Below are 18,256 nucleotides of genomic sequence, written 5' to 3'. Positions count from 1 at the left end.
GAGCGTTTCAAGGACCTTTCTGTTTACGCGAGGCACGCCGATCGACGACCGTTGGCGATGCGTGGGAGAGTGAGAGAGGAAGGTGTGAAAGAAAGAGAGGAATGCGTTACGCGCGCGATTGGGCTGTCGAACCAAGACCCAAATCTAATTGGTTCGGCGCGTGAGGAAGGGAGCTGGCCAGCGGGCCGAGCTAGCCGAAACGCAACGAGAAGCGGCGCTTCTTCGATGTACAAGCGCGAGGTGCGTGTCGAGGTTGTCCGTGAGTTCCGAATAGGCAGAGTTCGTACCAGGTTTTGTATAGCCCGGGCGAAAGTCCTGGATCTCTCGTCAATAGTTTTAGTTAGTCTAAATGCAAGTTGTTTTGCCGGGCCACAGCGCTCGTAGTTTTAAGTATTAGTTTTAACTTTCGACATAGATACATTAGCCCGCGTCAGTGAGAATCGCGTGGCGTGGTGTATTACAGTACGTTTTGCTTTCTTAGCTTTCAGGTTTATTCAGCGAACGTCTATATATATATATCTCTTTCTGTAAGCCGTTAGAGCTACGATTACTGTATAAAGAGAGACTGACTGTGATTGGTGAGTGTTTTGTTATTCTTGTATGGTTATTTTGTTATTTCATATTCTATCGTATGTATATTGTTTTAATCGCTGTTACGTTATTTGTCATGCCGGTCCATATACAACCGTGCATTCCATTCTTAGACTATCTCGCTCGATAGAATCTGTTTGCGAGTTATGTGCTTTTACGTGGTTCTGATTACGTTTACGCCGCGTTAGAAGCGTTGGTTTTAACCTTGTTCGAATACGACCGCCAGACTCTTGATTCATGTATTTATATCACGTGGAAATATACTATTGTTAATGTTTGGTCGTTAATCAGGCGAATCTATCTGTAAATTCCTAATCTTTCCATTTGGTCATATCCATAGCCGTAGCGTGTAAAGTCGAGCCATCCGTTGAACCCGTTATTTGTTTCAAAATCCTCCTGTTCCTTTCATGCTTTGCCCGTCGGGGAAGCAGCGAAACAGTTGGTTGTAATTCTGGACGACTAACCAGATCCCGCACTCTCGGTTTAGAAATTATTCTTCCGAGAGACCGCGTAGCCGTCACAGTAAGAACAAAGTTGAATGGTACAATGGGGCTGACACGATGCAAAAAAATTTTGTTTTTATGTCATTTTTTTGGAGATATCAAGGTCACCTTGACTTTTTTAAATGGAACCACCCTTTTTTAAACACCTACAATGATAGTCCCTTTCATTAGGAATTCAGTGACTATAATTAGTCCAAGGTCATTCAAGGTCAAGTATAGTAAAAACGTATAAAACTAAAATATGGAAGCAGAATACGTTTATCACGGTTGAGACTTGTAGGAAATAGTAAACATACTATGGTCGTAGTTAAAGTAAACATACTAAGGTCCTTCAATATTATTCAGCATTCTTATATACTATCAGTATGTTTCCAAACGCGATTCTGCTATGTTATATTCGATGACTGAAAAGTGTGATATGATCACGATTTACTGTGAATGTAGAAAAAATGCAGTGCAGGCCCGACTACTTTATGAAGAAAGGTACCCCGAGCGAAACACTCCTTCTAGACATACTTTCACTAATACGTACAGGTTGTTTCGAACCTGTAAGAAGATGTCCCTTTACAAAATCGCTACGATATGTGGTACTAACATGACGGTTGTCCTGCTCATTATGCACGAGTAGCAAGAGAAACGTTGGACTCTCGATATCCAAACCGATGGATTGTACGAGGCGGAACAGTTTCATGGCCAGCACGTTTGCCTGATTTAAATCCACTGGATTTCTTTTTATGGGGTCTGCTAAAAGAGACGGTGTACACGGATGCTCCAACAACAGTTGAAGATATGCGTCAGCGTATCATCACAGCATGTACGAATATCACGTCGGATACACTTATCGGAGTTCAACATTCCTTCAGAGTTCGTTTACAACAATGTATCGACGCAGACGGCCATCATTTCGAACATTTATAAAATACAGGTATTGTGCTTCCATATTTTAGTTTTATATGTTTTGTCGTATACGTAATGTGTGCCGTATGCGTGAGTGGTGCGAGCGACTGCGCACGCTAGCCGCGCACGTATTGTGTGTGCGTAATTAGTCGCTATTCGGGCAAGGCCGAGACCACATGGCCGGCAGGTGAAAATACCTTTTATAAGTAACTTGTGTTAATTTCAATAAATATCACATTATACTCGCACGTCGCGGCAGGCCACCTAACCTGATCCTAAATACACCACAATGGCGACGAGGATGCACGAGATAATCACGGATCAACGTGTTCAAAATTAGTCAGGTTAGAAATCTGCCACGTGGGCGCGGCAGCAAGGTGTCGCGTAATACAGCGAGAACGCGAGTAGGAAGGTGCTCGCACGAGTAAAGAAAGTGTATTCTGTATCACTTTAAAGCATAAGTGTTAATGCCGAATAAAGGAACCTTAAGCTGAGTGCAAACGCTAAACAAGAAACAGTTGTTAGCTGAACTGCAAGAACGTAACGTTCAAGTTGAGGAAGGTGAAAATTTCAATACGTTACGAGAAAAATTACGAGAATTGATCAGAAAGAAAATTGGAATTAGTAAAGAATTGAGTGCTAAAAGTACGCTAGAGGAAAGTGAAATGACTGACGGTATAAAAGTAGAATTCCGCCTGCATAAGGACGAATGGGAGACGTTTACGGAACAATTAGAACAGTTATTCATAGCACGCGACACAAAGCCTGAAAAGAAGGCGGCGCAGTTGTTGGTGCATGTGGACACGGAAGCGTTCAAGCTCATCAAACACCTGGTCGCTCCGGCTAAAATAAACACAAAAAGTTATGATCAAATAGTTGAGATCATGAACGAGCACATAAATCCAAAACCGTCCGAAGTTATGGAACGATTCAATTTTAATCAAGCCAAGCAAGCTGAAACGGAAACGGTAGCGGAATTTGCAGCGAGATTGAAAAAATTAGCACTAAACTGCAACTTTAAAGAAATCGAAGTCGCACTAAGGGATCAGTTCGTATGTGGCTTAAGAGATCACGAAACAAAAGTTGAGCTATTCAAGAAAAGTTCACTGACGTTTAACGAAGCCTACAAAGAAGCAACGTCACATGAATCAGCAGAGAAAAACGCAACGAGTTCTCTTAACACGGGAAAACCTTGTGGATCAAAGAAGGAAGAAATATTTGCTATGAGCAATGCAAATAAAAAGCATTGGCGAAAACAATACTCGGAGAATCCGCAGCCTCCAAAAAACTACCAATACGGCAAGGGTAAAATGACGTGTTACTGTTGTGGTAAACCAAATCACACAGCGAACGTATGCAGATTCAAGGAATATACGTGTCACGGCTGTAAGAAGAAAGGTCACTTGCAGGTAGCTTGTCGAAGCAAAGGGTTCAACGGTGAGCAGAAACAACAGCGTGTCCAGCTGATCCAGCGTCATGGCAACGCAGAGGCAGCAGGCGACACGGGAAATTGCAGTATGCCTTACGCTGGAAGGGTTGTAAGGAAACTACATGAAGAAGATTTCTTGTGTTTGAAAGTTAGTGAAGTGAATAATAAGGCAGAGCAAGTGTCTAAGCAAAGGTGTTCAAGTGATTGCGAAGGCAACCCGATGTATGAGTATGTAATAATCAATGGTATTAACATAAAAATGGAAATAGATACGGGTACTTATGCAACTGTAATTTCTAATTTATACTATGTAAATTATCTTAGAAATTGCAAAATGAAAAAAACAGAACGGAAATTGAAAACTTATGATGAGCAAATTTTGAAACCGATAGGAAAATTAACGAATTTGATTGTCGAATTTAAAAATGAGAAACGCATGTTAGAATGTTTTGTATTACCTGGTTCAGGTCCGGCGTTAATTGGTAGGGAATGGTTAGCAGCGTTCGGATTATGGCCGTTGCAAATAGGCGACACAGGTGTTAGCGTGATAAATAAATTAAATATCGAAAATTTAGCTGATGTATTGAGCGAAAAATACAGTGAATTGTTTAGCGAAACGCCCGGGTTGTATAACAAGAGTGAATCTAAAATTCACCTTAAAGAGACTGCAAGACCAATAGCGTTAAAATGTAGAAGTATAGCACATGCGTTAAAACCGCTGGTTGAAAAAGAGTTTGATAGACTAGTGAATTTGGGGCACTTAAAGACAGTCGACGTAAGCGAATGGGCAACGCCGATTGTTCCCGTCTTTAAAAGCAATGGTAAAATCCGCATATGTGGCGATTTTAAAATGACACTTAATCAATTTATAATAATTGATAAATATCCATTGCATACTATAGACGATATCTTTACTGTTTTGCAAGGTGGGAACTCTTTTTCAGAATTAGATTTAACGCATATGTATATGCAATTTCCAGTAGATGAAAAAAGTTCCAAGTTGCTCACGATTGTAACACACAAGGGACTGTTCATGTATACTAAAATACCTGAAGGTGTTTCTCCTGCACCTGCAGACGTGCAGAGGAAGATGGACGAATGTCTAAGGGGTATTGATGGTGCGATATTGTATCTCGACAACCTTTATATTACTGGAAAAACGGATGAAGAGCATTTAAATAATCTGCATAAAGTATGTAGCAGACTGCAAGAATGTGGGTTGAGGCTAAATAAAGAAAAATGTCACTTTATGAAAAAGAAACTAGAAATTCTAGGTTACGTTATCGATAAGGATGGGTTGCATAAAGCAAAAACTAAAGTAAATGCAATGATAAATGCTCCTCAGCCGAAAAATAGTAAAGAATTAGCATCATTTTTAGGGCTAGTTAATTTTTACGCTAGATTTTTAGAAAACAGGTCAGACAATTTGAAACCTCTTTATGATCTGGTTAACAAAGAAAAATACGAATGGGATGAAAACTGCACAAAAGCGTTTGAATTGTTACGTATGGAGACGTGTCTCCACGTTCATTTCGATTAGAAGTTCTAATCTCTTTTCTGAGAACGAAAAGCGTCCCAACAGGCCCCTTGTCTAATGATTGTACTCCGGCTGGACGCAGCTGGCACGAAGCATGATTCAGTAACAGCACCGTACGATTTCCTAATATGGAAATCTTCAAAACATCCCCTTCTGGAATGTTTTGTCAAGATAGTCTTTGATAGGAAACATCCTGGCTAACCCTTCGTTTTACCCCTATAAACAAAGATCCAGCTGCAAACCTTAAACTCACTAGAAACGACAAATACGAGTATGCGACCGTAAAATAAAACAGATACATTCCCCTCTCATTTTTAGGGTATATAAACCCATGCATTTTCATCCTCTTCGGTTAGTCGAGAAGCGGTTCAGTCAAGATTCAGACGCGGTTCAGTACTCGTGCAGTCACGTCGCGTCAAGTCTAGTGAGATCGGGTTAAAGTCCCTTTCGAATCAAAACGTAACCTTATAGATTCCGTCAGTTCGGTATATATTCTATTTCGCATTCAACAATCGCTATCTAACCCCGCATTGCCAGTGCGTCAACACCGTGCATCATTAGGTAACAATTTCTCTAATTGTACACTTACTACATCCACTCGCGACACAAACAATCACACTTGTAACTATTCCAAATCAGAATATATTTGTCTTGTTTGTTAACTCGCGTAATCTACAACCTTTAATTATTGCCTGATATCCTAATCTAATAATTGAACGTTCCCACATGATACAATCTTACCGCTCGGATTGTATCCATTAAATTATATATAAGTTACGAGGCTTACTAATCTTAGATTCAATTCAACGAAGATTTCTCCAACCTAGTGGCTCCCGGTTTCGCATTGGGTGCGTCCACGAAAATTATACCATCCTAGCGGAACCCTGATTTCGCATTGGGTTCTTCCGTATCCTAGCAGCTCCCTGGTCTCGCATCAGGTGCGTCTGTGAGTTATCCACCTTCCTTTAAATCGAGTTCGCCGCGTGTCTCTCCTAGTGACTCCCCGATTCCGCATTGGGTGCGTTCACGAAGTTTCATCCTCCTAGTAGCTCCTCGGTTTCGCATCGGGTGCGTCTGCGTTTGACTCCAACCTCCCAGAGGTTCCCTGATTTCGCATCAGGTGCGTCCTCGACGTCAACTATCCTAGCGGCTCCCCGATCTCACATTGGGTGCGTCCGCGTACTTAACTAACAAATTGAAACCATATTCCTGGGGTAACAACCCCTCGCCGGCCTCTCGCGTTGCTCGCAGCCCTGGCTCGTAACAGAATGGGTGAAAAAAGAATTAATCTCACCAAAAGTACTAGTCAACTATAACCCAAATGAGAAAGTAGTTCTGGCATGCGACGCGTCAGATTATGGCTTATCTGGTATTTTATCCCATAGGTATACAAACGGTGAAGAAAAACCAATCGCGTATGCATCGAAAAAGATAGCGAAAGATGAACTGAATATGAAAATCTTAGATAAAGAGGCTATGGCTATAATATTTGGTTTTAAAAGATTTTACCAATTTGTATTTGGGAAAGTTATTATACTAAAAACCGATAATAAAGCTTTACAATTGATATTGGGACCACGAAAGGGCATCCCGCAAACGGCGGACAATAGATTTCAGAGATGGACATACTACTTGTCCGGATTCAGATATGAAATAGAGCACATAAAATCGGAGGCTAATGCAAACTGTGACGCACTTTCGAGGTTACCAATAGAAGACGAAACAGAACTGATTGATACAAACTTCTCTCAGGTAAACTTCTTCGAGGAGGGAATCATCTCATATAACTACAAAACATTAGCAGAAGAAAGTAGAAAAGATGAATTGGTATCGAATGCCATTAGGTACGTCTTAAGAACTTGGCCAAAAGACACTAGCAAAATTTCAAACGAAATGAAAATCCTATTTAATAAAAGGTTAGAACTAACGGTCGAAAAAGGTTGCCTATTTTGGGGGTTAAGAGCAGTCATCCCAGAGAGCATGAAAAATCTAATCTTAAGTGAACTGCATGCGACGAACTTAGGCATCGTAAAAATTAAAATGTTTGCTCGCTCATACGTCTGGTGGCCAAACATTGATCGCGATATTGAGAGCATGATTAATGATTGTAAAATTTGTTTAATTCATAGAAACAGACCTTCACATACTCCGTTAACAACATGGCCATATCCAGACAAAGTATGGGGAAGAATTCATTGCGACTTTGCGGAATTGTTCGGTACAATGTACTTGATTGTGGTGGATGCACATTCTAAGTGGCCAGAAATAATTAACTTTAATAATAATACAAAAGCATATAGGCTTATAGAAGAGTTTAAGAAATTGTTCGCAAGGTACGGGTTACCATTTCACTGTGTTACAGACGGGGGGCCGCAATTTCGAAGTGAAGAATTTCACAGTTTTCTGGTCACACATGGCGTAAAGCATTCACTTAGTCCGCCATACCACCCAGCTACAAATGGAGCTGCGGAAAATCTGGTCCAAATCTTCAAAGATAAAGTCAAGAAAATCGTAAAAGGGGGAGTGGGTGTGAATAACGCGGTCAACATGTTCCTTTTTGATTACAGAAGCATTGAGTACTGTACGACTCGTAGAAGTTCGGCATATTTAATGTATAAACGCGAGCTCCGCACGAGATTTGACCTTTTACGCCCTAACGTAAACGAAACTGTAGAAATAAAACAACGGGCACAGATTATTGCCAGGCCAGGTAAACGTAATGTTGATTTTCAAATAGGAGATAAAATCGTATTCGATGATTATGGCGTAAGGTCAGGGAAGCGAACGGAGGGTGAGATCGTTCGCCAAAGCTCTCCATCGACGTTTATCATAAAAGACGATAATGGGGTGTTGCGAAAGCGCCACGTAGATCAAATGTTGAAACGTAAGAAGGCGCAGGTGCAGGTTAGGCGCTCTCCACGCCTGCATTAAACCGAAAATTAAAAAGAAGCGAGAGGGTTGTCGTATACGTAATGTGTGCTGTATGCGTGAGTGGTGCGAGCGACTGCGCACGCTAGCCGCGCACGTATTGTGTGTGCGTAATTAGTCGCTATTCGGGCAAGGCCGAGACCACATGGCCGGCAGGTGAAAATACTTTTTATAAGTAACTTGTGTTAATTTCAATAAATATCACATTATACTCGCACGTCGCGGCAGGCCACCTAACCTGATCCTAAATACACCACACGTTTTTTCTGTCCTTGACCTTGAATGACCTTGGACTAATTATAGTCACTGAATTCCTAATGAAAGGGACTATCATTGTAGGTGTTTAAAAAAGGGTGGTTCCATTTAAAAAAAGTCAAGGTGACCTTGATATCTCCAAACAAATGACATAAAAACAAAATTTTTTTTGCATCGTGTCAGCCCCATTGTACCATTCAACCTTGTCCTTACCATATTTTACGTATCTTTAGAAACAACAAAGATATTTGAGGTGCTAACGTTTGGTGACTCACCCTGTATAATGTTCGAAATATCGTGTTGACGGTAGGCTGAACCTGCACCGATAAAAAATTAATGCTCGCACCTGATTGGTCGAATCATTGTTCCGGAACGATCACTGGGGCGGAACCGGGGTATATATACCCCAATTTTTCAGGAGTGCTACATTCGACGTTCTGACTTAAGAGTGACAACATGGAGTATTTCAGGTCTTTCCTTCGTGCGCTAGGACTGCTCGAATCTGCCAAGGTGGATTTCATTTCAGAACTACCGCCGGAGGTATCGCAATTGGTTCTACGCAACTTGGATCCTAAGTCTCTGCTTTGCGCAGCTCAAGTGTCACGGAAGTGGTTGAATGTCTGCAGGGCTGATCCACACCTTAGACGAACCGCCAGACACTATGAGCAACGCACAATGCGGAGAAGAAATGAGCGATTCACAGGGTATGCTGTTGACAAATCGAGAGTGGCAGTGCAGAGGGAGGTGCCGGTTCCCGCGAAGGTGAAAAGGGCTGCACCTCATGCGAGACTAAAAACTCTGACGGTGTTCTACAGTGCGGACAAAGTATGTTCAGTAAGTTTAAGGCGTAGAAGGTGTATAAGAATGTAATATATAATTCAATTGTATCGTGACGTGCTACTTGTAGCAAATACTCTAATTATTGTTAACATATCGTTGTGTAATCCGCAGATAGCTATAATTTGTAAGCATTTGACGTTCTTGCAAGCCAAGATGAACAACGACACTACAATGTATCCATTAAATATTTTTCCCTAAAACCTTTCCAGTAAGGAGACAAGAGAATTTACAAAGAAATAAACATTTCGACCAATCTGCATCTTTAGATTTTGGATTGCAACGAAGTTTCTTAGTGTTTCTAAATTAAATGTTACAAATAAAATCGAGGTTGTTAGAAATAAATTCAACGCACTCACTCAAATGTAGGTTTACGGTCTAGTGGAATTTCCAGACTGCGGCCTACTACCGCCGGGAAACCGGAAACTGGATGGAAGGCACTGTTGCGTGTTGTAGTACAGAGAACTTTATGGCGACTTGACTCGACGAAGGTTGTTACAAGAGAGATTGTGTATTCTCGGCGGCGGCAAATCCGCCTTGGGTCGTCGGGCACGCAGAGTGTAGAGTGGCGACTCGGTCTTGCCGCTTGCACGCGGCTGATGCCGGCGACGCTAGCGCTGCGGCAAGGTGCGGAAACATACGTAGCCCCTACACACTCCCCCCAAGGAAGAGCGGCAGCGAACAAACAAACAAGATATTTCGCTCTAAGGCTATATACAATTACAAACGACTCTTATAACTACGACTTACATGCTACGCGTATATTTACAAAACGTTAACCTAACGTACGGAGTCCGCAAAAGTGACTCTTTTACGCGAGTAAGTGCGCACAGGCGCGCTCGGCAACGACGGGGCACCGCTCGATACTGGGACTGCAAGTCCCTCACAAACGCTATGCGCGTGTTTCAACAGCTCTACGGAGACGCTGCGCGGTAAACCGTGTAACCGTACATTCCTCTTTCGACTGTGTTGATTGGATTTTTCCCTGTCCCGATGACTCAAGGGTTATTTATATTAAGACACGGGGGCCGGTTACTACCCCCAATTCCCTACGCGTGTAAATTCGCGAAGGAGATGGATTCGTGCCTCCAGGCACTGGAAAGCGGCGAGGTTTGGACGAGACAAATAAAGCTTGTAGACAAATTACTGGTAAAATTGGCAGTATATTCTTGGAAGAACTATTTTTGTTTTGACGAGCAATCTCTCCGGTATGCTCGGAGATGAGCTATTTGTTTATAGGACGACTCGTGATCTGTCCCGACGTACGGGGCAATAAATTCCTCAATGACGACGCGCTGAATACCGCGTAACGGTAATCCGTACCGAGTTCTCGCAACACGTAAACACGCAATGTACGTCGTGTTACGACGCACGCAGTTCGCTCGCTTTGCCTCTACACCTGGTTCTTTTTTATAAACGATTCTAACGATTTGCATGTGTATCGCGCCTCACGATATGCGAATTCGTGACCTGTCTAACCAACCGTGCACTCGGCCGCGAATGCGTACGAGTAGTCCGGTTGGAGACACACACTAAAAACCCCTGGCACTCCACGCGACCGAGGAGTTTACTCTTCAGCACGATACGTGGCCTCCGAGCAATCTCCGTGTAAGTAGCGGCAGAATGACAAGGATTGTGCAAGGTTCGGTCGTATCGAATCGACCCGAAGGGAAATTGTGAGTTCGTTCGAACAATCCGTATGCGTACGACGCACTGCACGATTGTGGACTTGTCAGACCGTCCATACACTCGTCCGAATGCTCGTACGAGTGGTCTGGATGGAGACTCACACCAAGCCGTAGGTCACGCCACGCTACCAAGGACTACGCTCTTCAGCACGATACGTGGCCTCCGAACGTGTTCCTGATTGATAGCGGCAGAATGATCACGACCATGCAAATCCTACCGAAGCAGTGATGGGCATTTCGAACAAGAACCCCGAAAGTTACGATGACGAAGTGTCCACTCGGTACCACGATTACGACGAAAGATTTATGAATTTTAAATAACCCGTGATAATTACACAGAACACAAACTGCGTCTTAATGGTCGGCAATGCCACAGCGCAGTTTGCACCTGTGACTCCTCGGTTTGAGGCGCGTACGTGTCGAGGATAGAACAGTCGGTTTGCCTGTTCTATCGGGTCGGTTTGACCCCTCGATCGCGTACCGTGTTTCGCCGACGGGACACTTCGCGAGACGCGTGCGGCTAGAACCGCTTCCAGATGTAGAGTGATCTATCTGCGGCACGCATCGACCTCCTTCGATCGGTATCGAGTGGGGATCGATGCGTGCGCATTGCGACAAGTGTCGCGATATCTCGCGGTCCTTTTCTCCGTCAGGACTCGCGGGTTACGTCACGGAGCGTTATGGTGGGGTCGACATCGACGTTCGATATATGGGGTGTATCAATATGTAACCTGTACGGTTACATATTACCCCCTCCCCCACGCTCGAGATTACCAGTGCAGGTACGCAGTTTATATGCATTGGGAATCTCGAACACAACCACGGAGATTCGTAATTCAGTTTTTTGTAGCAACGCAGGAACCACGCAAAAAAAAAGAAAAATATAACAAGAATGTAACACAGTAAAAAAGAGAAGAAAAAAAAAATATCACAATGTTCTGACCCGAGCGAACTGCAATGTCCCTTTTTCGAATACTAAACGCATCGCAGTCTATACAAAAGAAAAGAGAAAAAATAAAATACATATGGCTCAGTCTTTGTAGCAAAAATAACAAAAAAAAAATGTCGTATCGCAGTGTATCCACGGAAACGTCACGATGTTCGACCGCGCCGTGTGTCTTGTAACGCCCTAAAAATCCCCGAGCTATACCAGATCATATTCCATTCGACACCACAGCATTTCCCGAGTCATTTGCACAAGTCAGCATTCCCCGAGCATTCACCTCGACACCACAGCATTTCTCGATACACGCGTACGCAACAGCATTAGTCAAATCACATCCGCCTGATTTCGAAAGCCCCAAAAAAAAATGCATTACTAATCAATAAGGTCAAGCTATAAGTATGGGAACATTCCCAGGGCAGTCAATCTTGGCTGAACCTCCGTTTTGTAACTTTGTCTTAAATAAACTTATACTTTTTGTCAGTAAAGAACGGGATAAAGAGCTGGGTAACTCCCACTCTCCTTCTTTCAAGTATTTTCACCCAGTTTACGTCACATTTTGGCGATCCTGCCAGGATAGTGCAAATCGATCTTCAAGTAAACCAACGACAACTCTACTACGGAAGAGCCACTCCTTGGGACTACGGTCAACTCTGAAGACAACTGCACTATAACGAATCCAGTGAACCAGTCGATTTGGAGCTTTCTACGGGACCGCCCCGTGCTACGGCAATCACTAAGGTAAAACTCTGGCTTCATTTATTTATTACCGCGTAAGAGGTAGTAGCATCAGCAGTCAAGATTCAAGACGACGAAAAGGTTACAATAATGACAAAGAACGGAGAACAAGCTTCAACCTCTACAGGTGTAGACCCCAATCTAAGAGCAATCCTAGATGCTATGCAAAAGCAAAACGAACGACATGAAAAAGAAATGTCGGAAGTTCAAAGGCAATTCGTGCTACTAACGAAACAAGCTGACGAAGAAAATAAAAAACGTATTAGGGAAATAGAGATCCTCGGCAAGAACCTCGCTGATCTACGGATGGGCGTAAGTATTAGAACAGTGACAACTGACGAGTTCGGATCCCTAATAACGGGCGACGATGGTGCAAGTACAGCCATACAACAAGAACGAGCTGAACAAACCACCACAACTCGAACAGCACCACCGATAGTCACAATCAATAATGATGTGAACGATGAAGCTTCTGAACGAACAACAGACTGTACTCCAACGCTACGAGCCAAGGATGCTATACGGTATATTCCAACGCTAAACGGAGATGACGATATTGGGGTAGAAGATTTTATTAAAGAAGTACGTTCCATGCGCAACATGTGCACCGAAAAAGAATTGCTATTAAAAGCCATTAAAGTAGAGAAAATCATTGGGAAAGCGGCCCAAGGGATACGAAATTTACAAATAGAATCTTTTGGTGAACTATACGAAGCGTTACGATCAAACGTGGCAACTCAGGTAACCACAGACGAATACAGCGAGCAACTGCGGGAAATCAAGCAAGGAAAAGAAGAAAGTGTACAGAACTTTAACATCCGATTCAGACGCGTATTGAACAAGCTAACATATGCCATTACCAACGAATATCCGCAACCAATAACCAGGCGCATAATGATGGAAGCAACAATGAAGAAAGTGAATAGAATCTATCTGAAAGGACTCAGAAGAGAAATAGGACGAACGCTTTTGGCAAACGAACCTCAATCTTTAGCCGAAACCGAGAAGAAAGCAGCGGAAATCGAACGCTATCTACGAGAAGAGCAAAACGAATGGAAGCGACCAGCAGCATCACGATCGGAACGAGCAGTGAATACCAACCGCTTCGCTAATCAACAACAACCAAGACGCTACGACGAGCGACGACCTACGGTACGAACAATCGCGCAGTCAGCAGCAGCAAACAGCTTCAGGCGCCTCGAACGAACACCATTAGCTGAACACGCAGCAATAAAATGCTTCAAGTGCAATCGCTCGGGACACATAGCCAACCAGTGTCCGAATGGAAATTTTCCACCAGCCAGCCAGCGAAACCTACCACCACGGGTAAACAGAGTAGAGATCGAGAACGGCCAAGAATTCGAGTCAATACAACAACAGGAAGACTTCTTACCACCGCATTCAATACATCAGGAGGAAGACGGATACACCTCATCGACACAGGAGCAGGAATAAATTTAATTAAAGAATCAAAAATTAATAGCGTTATGAACAAAACAGAACCGCGAACATTTTTTATGGGACAAGACCGTTACACTACAGACAGATACGTTAAAATTCGAATCTTTGACCAATCACATAAATTCTTTGTTATACCAGACGACTTTCCTTTAATAGAAGACGGAATCATAGGGCTACCTTGCTTAGAAAAGTACCAATATGAAATCTCTAATGATAAAATCAAGCTTAACGACAATGTGCTATATTTTCAGAAACCAGCTACAGTACAACCAGGAGAAGTCAAAGTTCAGACAATCTATCTCGAAGGCAGACCAACGCGAGTATGCTTCTTCAACTTTGGTGAGACAAACAAAGATATCTCTAACCAAATTTATAACATAAACGACATAGACCAAATTGGGAAATTCAAAGCCATAGTGAGAACAAGTCATATAGAGAAAAACCTTCGCGAACCTATTGAGAAAATTTTAATCCATTACTTAGACGTGTTCAACTTAGAAACCGATACCCTACCCTGTACTAACCTTGCTAAACACACTATAACTTTGAAAGAAAATAAAATCATTAACACTAAATCGTATAGACCTCCGGAATGTCACAAGCTCGAAATCGAGAAGCAAATGAATGACATGCTCAATAAGAAAATTATCGAAGAATCGGATTCGCCATACAACTCTCCTGTATGGGTGGTACCTAAAAAGGCAGATGCTTCAGGAAAACAGAAATGGAGAATAGTTATCGATTTTAGGAAATTAAACGAATTGACAGACCAAGACGCTTACCCTTTACCAGACATCGACGACATACTTAGTCAATTAGGAAACGCTAAATTCTTTTCGGCCTTAGACCTATCCTCTGGTTTCCACCAAATTCCTATGGATCCTGACTCAAAAAAATACACAGCCTTTAGTACACCTCAGGGACACTTTCACTATAACAGAATGCCTTTTGGACTTAAGAATGCACCAGCTACCTTTCAACGAATGATGGACACAGCACTTAGAGGACTAGTTAATAAACACTGCTTCGTTTACTTAGATGACATAATAATTTTCGGAGACACAATAGGGAAACACAACGAAAACTTAGCTATGGTACTTCAGAGACTCAGAGAACTTGGACTAAAGATACAGCCAGACAAATGCGAATTTTTAAAACCTGAACTAGAATACCTTGGACACCTAGTAACCGCGGAAGGAGTCAAACCAAACCCTAAAAAGATACTAGCTGTAGAACGTTTTAAAGTACCTACAACACCGACAGAAATCAAATCATTTTTAGGATTATCCGGATACTATCGAAAATTCATACGGAATTTTTCAAAGATCGCTAAACCATTGACAGACTTGACCCAAAAAGACGTACCATTCCACTGGACAGACAAACAACAAAACAGTTTCGAAACCTTAAAGCAAAAGCTATGTGAAGCACCCGTATTGACATACCCAGACTTTAACAGACAATTTACACTAACGACAGACGCCAGTAACGAAGGTATAGGAGCAGTACTATCACAAGACGGACACCCATGTTGTTATATATCGCGAACACTTAACGCACCTGAACGAAACTACACGACAACAGAAAAAGAACTATTGGCCATCGTATGGGCAGTAAAGAGACTGAGACAATACCTATTAGGGCGGAAGTTCGTCATACGCACCGACCACCAAGCACTCAAATGGTTAAACAACTGTAAAGATCCTTCTTCAAGATTAATGAGATGGAGACTGAAATTGGAAGAGTACGAATACGAGATCGAATATACAAAAGGAAAGGATAACACAGCCGCGGACGCGTTGTCAAGAGTACATGCAATCACCAGGCAACAAGACGAAGAAGATCCTGAAATTCAAAACCACTTAAAGATTTTCGACGAATGGGAAAAGGATGAAACAATACCAGCGCGTTTAAAGATCGTACCAAATGACCATACGTTCTATCAGTTAACCAAAACGGAACTAGGCAATTACGACAGAATAAACTGGCTGAAGAAAATATACCAAATACTGCAGAAAAGTACGAAGATTGGAATCGGAGACAAGGCACTAACCGAAATGGAGAAAAATAGGATCAAGATCATACTAATGTACTTCAACGACCGGTATAAAACGATCTACTTCGCATGGGAACCGATACGAGAACTGACGGAAGAAGAAATAGAGACGATACTGAAAGAAAACCACAATGACGCCACCGGACACTTCGGAATACAGAAGACCTATCAGAGAATAAAGGACAAATTCAAAATACCACACCTGATGGAGAAGATAGAAGATTATGTGAAGAGGTGCGACGCCTGCCAAAAGGAAAAATTAACAAGAATTAGACCTAAAGAAATGCCAATAATATCAGACACGCCAATGCAACCGAACGATAAAATAGCTATGGACATCATAGGCCCAATGACAAAGACCAAAAAAGGAAATCAATTTATACTCTCTATACACGATGACCTAACGAAATACCTCATACTAGTACCCCTAAAAACACAACAGACAGAGTCGATACTTAATGCATTACTGGACCACTACATATACATATTTTCAGCACCTAAAACAATACTCACCGACCAGGGACAAAACTTTGTTAGCGAACTAATGACGAAATTCGAGGAAGCATTTAAAATCAAACACGTAAAGACCACATCCTTCCATCCCCAATCCAACGGATCCTTAGAAAGAACTCATGCTACAGTAAAAGATTTAATACGAACTAGCTTACATGACAGTGACAAGGAATGGGACGATGTTCTGAACTTTATTTGTCTAGGATACAATACTTCTATTCATGAAGCAACTGGCTTTACACCTTTCGAACTCACCTTCGGTAGAAAAGCTAACCTACCCTCATCCATCGCGAGAACCACAGGTTTCACCTACGATGAAATGTTTTCACTTTGGCAAAAACAATTGAATAGATATTTGACACTGGCTAGAGAAACTCTGTTGAAGAGTAAAAAGAGGTATCAAAGGGACCAAAGAAGAAAGATTGTCAGGACTCAGGCAATATTTAAAGAAGGAGATTTTGTGTTAGTACACAACGATCATAAAAAAGACAAGTTAGATGTTGAATGGTTAGGACCATATAGGATACAAAGAGTCAACACACCGTACTATGAAATTTTTGTCGACAACCAAGTTAAAAAGATACACGGTAACCGATTAAAACCTTACTTTGCAGGACGGTCACCATCACCTTTACCGGGAACCTCGTATACGGATTAGATATAGTACCCTTAGAGGACAGCTCGATATTCCACGAGGAAATCAATAAAGCATACTTGTATAACTCAGAAGTAGATATTTACATAGGATTGAACATAGACGATGTATTTATAAGGTTTAATCAAGTTAAGATGTATACTAAAGGTATTCAGATACAATGTAAAGAAGCTTGCAGACTAAAGAACGAGATTGATTCACTAAACGAACGAATAGAAAAATTGGATAGCTTAGCGCTACACCTAAAATTAATCACACATAGTAGATATAAGAGAGGGCTATTAAATATTATAGGATCAGTATCCAAGAGCTTATTCGGTACATTAGACAATAACGATTTAGAATTAATAAACGCGAATATCGACAAACTGTTCAACGAAGGAAACGAACTGAAAACCATTGTAAGCAATCAGACCGCTTTAATTAGAAAAATCATAAGCTCGGACGGAATCAAACGCATTGAGAATTTGAGTTTAGCATTTAAGGATTTAGAACAAGCAACCAATCGAGAGGAATTGATCACAGAACTGTTTATCAGAACAGAAAGCGCTATATATGACTTACAATTTCAACTTGACGAGACGCTTAACGTGATATTAATGGCTAAACAAGGGATAATTAGTCCACAGATCATAGACCACGAAATTTTCATAAACAATTTTGGCAAAGCTTTGGCACATAAGGCACTTAATTCCGCTATAGAACCTAAGAAAGAAAATTTTCAATTTATTCTAGACATAGCTGCACTCAAAGTATTTACACTAAATAACAAAATATTCTTCAAAATCTCAGTACCATTAATAATTAACGCAGAATGGGATATAGTCCGCATATATCCTATACCGAGTAAACGTAACAATGCGTTTTTGGCACCACTCGTAGAACATCCAATTTATTTCACATCAGGGCTTACCTATATCAACGTAGACGCAGAATACTTAGAAAAATATTGTAGAACTAAAGCAGGTATAACTCTTTGCAAACAAAATCAACCTATACATGATAGGACAGCGAGACATGATTGCGCCTCGGAGCTCATAAATTTTGGAAACAGTATAAACACCTGCAAGTATGTAGTATTCAAGATAGAAGAGATCACCTTTGTACCTCTAAAGGCAGAAAATCAATACATAGCCATTCCAGAGAAACCATTCGAAATTATTGTAATTTGTGGAAAGACAACAACGACTGTCAAACTCAAAAACCCATCATTGTTACGATCTGC

General features: G+C 41.7%; 1 protein-coding gene across 1 annotated transcript; it reads left to right on the top strand.

Annotated features, from left to right (window-relative positions):
- The first annotated feature begins 2,656 nt into the window (after window positions 1–2,656).
- LOC143364225 (uncharacterized) lies at window positions 2,657–12,265 on the top strand. The gene is made up of 7 exons (XM_076804684.1): window positions 2,657–3,695; window positions 3,888–4,241; window positions 4,401–4,836; window positions 6,343–6,801; window positions 7,087–7,290; window positions 8,611–8,844; window positions 12,184–12,265. Exons 1-7 carry the CDS (start codon window positions 2,657–2,659, stop codon window positions 12,263–12,265), a joined length of 2,808 nt encoding a protein of 935 aa, XP_076660799.1.
- Window positions 12,266–18,256: the final 5,991 nt, after the last annotated feature.

The sequence above is a fragment of the Halictus rubicundus genome, unplaced genomic scaffold, assembly GCF_050948215.1.
Source record: "Halictus rubicundus isolate RS-2024b unplaced genomic scaffold, iyHalRubi1_principal scaffold0347, whole genome shotgun sequence".
In the NCBI taxonomy this organism is placed as follows: domain Eukaryota; kingdom Metazoa; phylum Arthropoda; class Insecta; order Hymenoptera; family Halictidae; genus Halictus; species Halictus rubicundus.
The sequence above is the reverse complement of the archived record's forward strand: the minus strand, read 5'-3'. Positions and strand labels throughout refer to the sequence as shown.

Excerpts from the sequence above, each read along its gene's own strand:
- LOC143364225 (XM_076804684.1), top strand. The coding sequence starts at position 2,657 with ATGACTGACGGTATAAAAGTAGAATTCCGCCTGCATAAGGACGAATGG. Across the intron at positions 7,291-8,610 it reads TTTAAGAAATTGTTCGCAAG|GTCTTTCCTTCGTGCGCTAG; the intron begins GTACGGGTTACC and ends GGAGTATTTCAG. Across the intron at positions 8,845-12,183 it reads AGAAATGAGCGATTCACAGG|GATAGTGCAAATCGATCTTC; the intron begins GTATGCTGTTGA and ends CGATCCTGCCAG.